This window comes from Alligator sinensis, unplaced genomic scaffold (genome assembly GCF_000455745.1).
Source record: "Alligator sinensis unplaced genomic scaffold, ASM45574v1 scaffold1034_1, whole genome shotgun sequence".
NCBI classification, from domain to species: Eukaryota; Metazoa; Chordata; order Crocodylia; family Alligatoridae; genus Alligator; species Alligator sinensis.
This window is the reverse complement of record NW_005842798.1, coordinates 419,839-421,387: the sequence shown is the minus strand read 5'-3', so window position 1 is coordinate 421,387 and position 1,549 is coordinate 419,839. Positions and strand designations below refer to the sequence as shown.

Sequence of the window (1,549 nt, the reverse complement as noted above, 5' to 3'; positions counted from 1 at the left end):
AAACTCATGCAATTCAGCAAAAGAATAAAAAAGCTACTGAAAGAGTTTGAAAATAAAAAGGCAAAAAAGTAAATGTGCATAGTTAGAAAACACAAGCTTACAATGCATTATATTTCATTGAACTGGGGAGAGCTTCTAATTACTATGTTATGTAAATGCACTGTTCAATCTAAGGTAAGGATTGTTGGGTGGGTTTAAAATGACAGTATATAGTTTCACATCTGATATAGAAAGGAAAAAAAATGCTGAGATCCTGTTGCTGCTTCATGTGTTTTAAAACAGAAGGCAGACACCTTCTCCAGCAGTACGAGGAAAAAAATGCTTTAGCATATCCAGTAGATTTTCTATAAATACACTGTCCTTTTAACTATAAGGAAAATTAATACTGAGCATGTGCGATGAAGAGAAAGCTGGCAATGTCAGTGTGAATAATGGGTGAAGAAAGGGAATGAGGGGGTGTGGCATCTCAATCAAGATTAAAATGAAACTGATAAAGCAGCATATGGACTGGATAACAAATCAAAAAGCATGTTTATCCACTGAAGGAACTGGTTAATGGAGACTGCCAGCACGTTGCCATGGAAACACTGACTGTTGGAGCTGCACCATCTCATACCTTATCCAATACATTCCTGGTTGTTGGTAGTAGTCCAAAGACCCTGATCGCTTGATGGTAAACCCGTGGTCCAGCTGAGCAGAGAGAAATGGGGCAACTCAGTGGATCGACATTATGCTAAAGAATTAAGACTCCAGACCAAGCGGTTCCTTATTTAGTGCATATTTACTGTTTTCATTGTCAGAAGGCACTTATCTAACATTCAAAATCTATGCACTGGAGACAAAAAGTAAAGAAATAAAAGAAACTAACCCCAGATTCTATCTTGCTAAATTAGAAGCCAATTTAATTAAACTGAACTGGGATTTGAGAAATAGGTTACTTAATGCATAATGCATTCATTTAAAAGTCTGACAAATATCCTGTTACCTCCAAAGACAGAAGTGCCCTTTTAAGTTGCACATACCCGTAATGGAAAATTATCTTTTGCAATTATACTGAGATGTTTAATAATTTTTAAAAATGCAGTGCAACCATCACAAGGAGCAGGCCAGACAGACTACACAAGGCTTAAATTAGACTACTTCATAATCATGGAATGTGTAATGATGAAAAGAATCAGGTTTTGATACACCATCAATCATGGTAATTCATTAAAAAAAATGTTACCCTTGGAGAGCAGGACTACTCAAAGTCACGAACAGCATTGTTTATCATTTCAGGTTACATCTCATGCTCAAGAAGATAACAGTAGAAAACTGTCATGTAAAATATTCACTAAATTGCACCAATTCAAGTAAAACAAAAAAATGGAAAATAAATTTAACAGTATGTCAAAAACCCAGTAAAGTGTGTGCTCATGATATAACTTTAGGCACCATATATTGCTCTAAGTTAAGCGTATCATTAGCAACGGAATGCACATAGTGGCAAAAGAAAAATGGTTGTTTTCTCTAACCTTCCACCCTGCACGATGGTTGGGATAGTGTTAAA

The 1,549-nt window shown here is 35.8% G+C and overlaps 1 protein-coding gene across 2 annotated transcripts in view; it reads right to left on the bottom strand.

Annotated features, from left to right (window-relative positions):
* Positions 1–1,549, bottom strand: part of LOC102379795 (serine/threonine-protein kinase DCLK1) — a 410,739-nt gene that overhangs the window by 9,742 nt on the left and 399,448 nt on the right. Inside the window, exon 17 of one of the 2 annotated variants that reach the window (XM_014525416.2) lies at positions 617–690. The exons of the other annotated variant lie outside the window; for it this stretch is intronic. Coding sequence (XP_014380902.1) covers positions 617–690 — 74 coding nt within the window. The remainder of the gene's footprint in view (positions 1–616; positions 691–1,549) is intronic. 2 annotated transcript variants of the gene reach the window in all.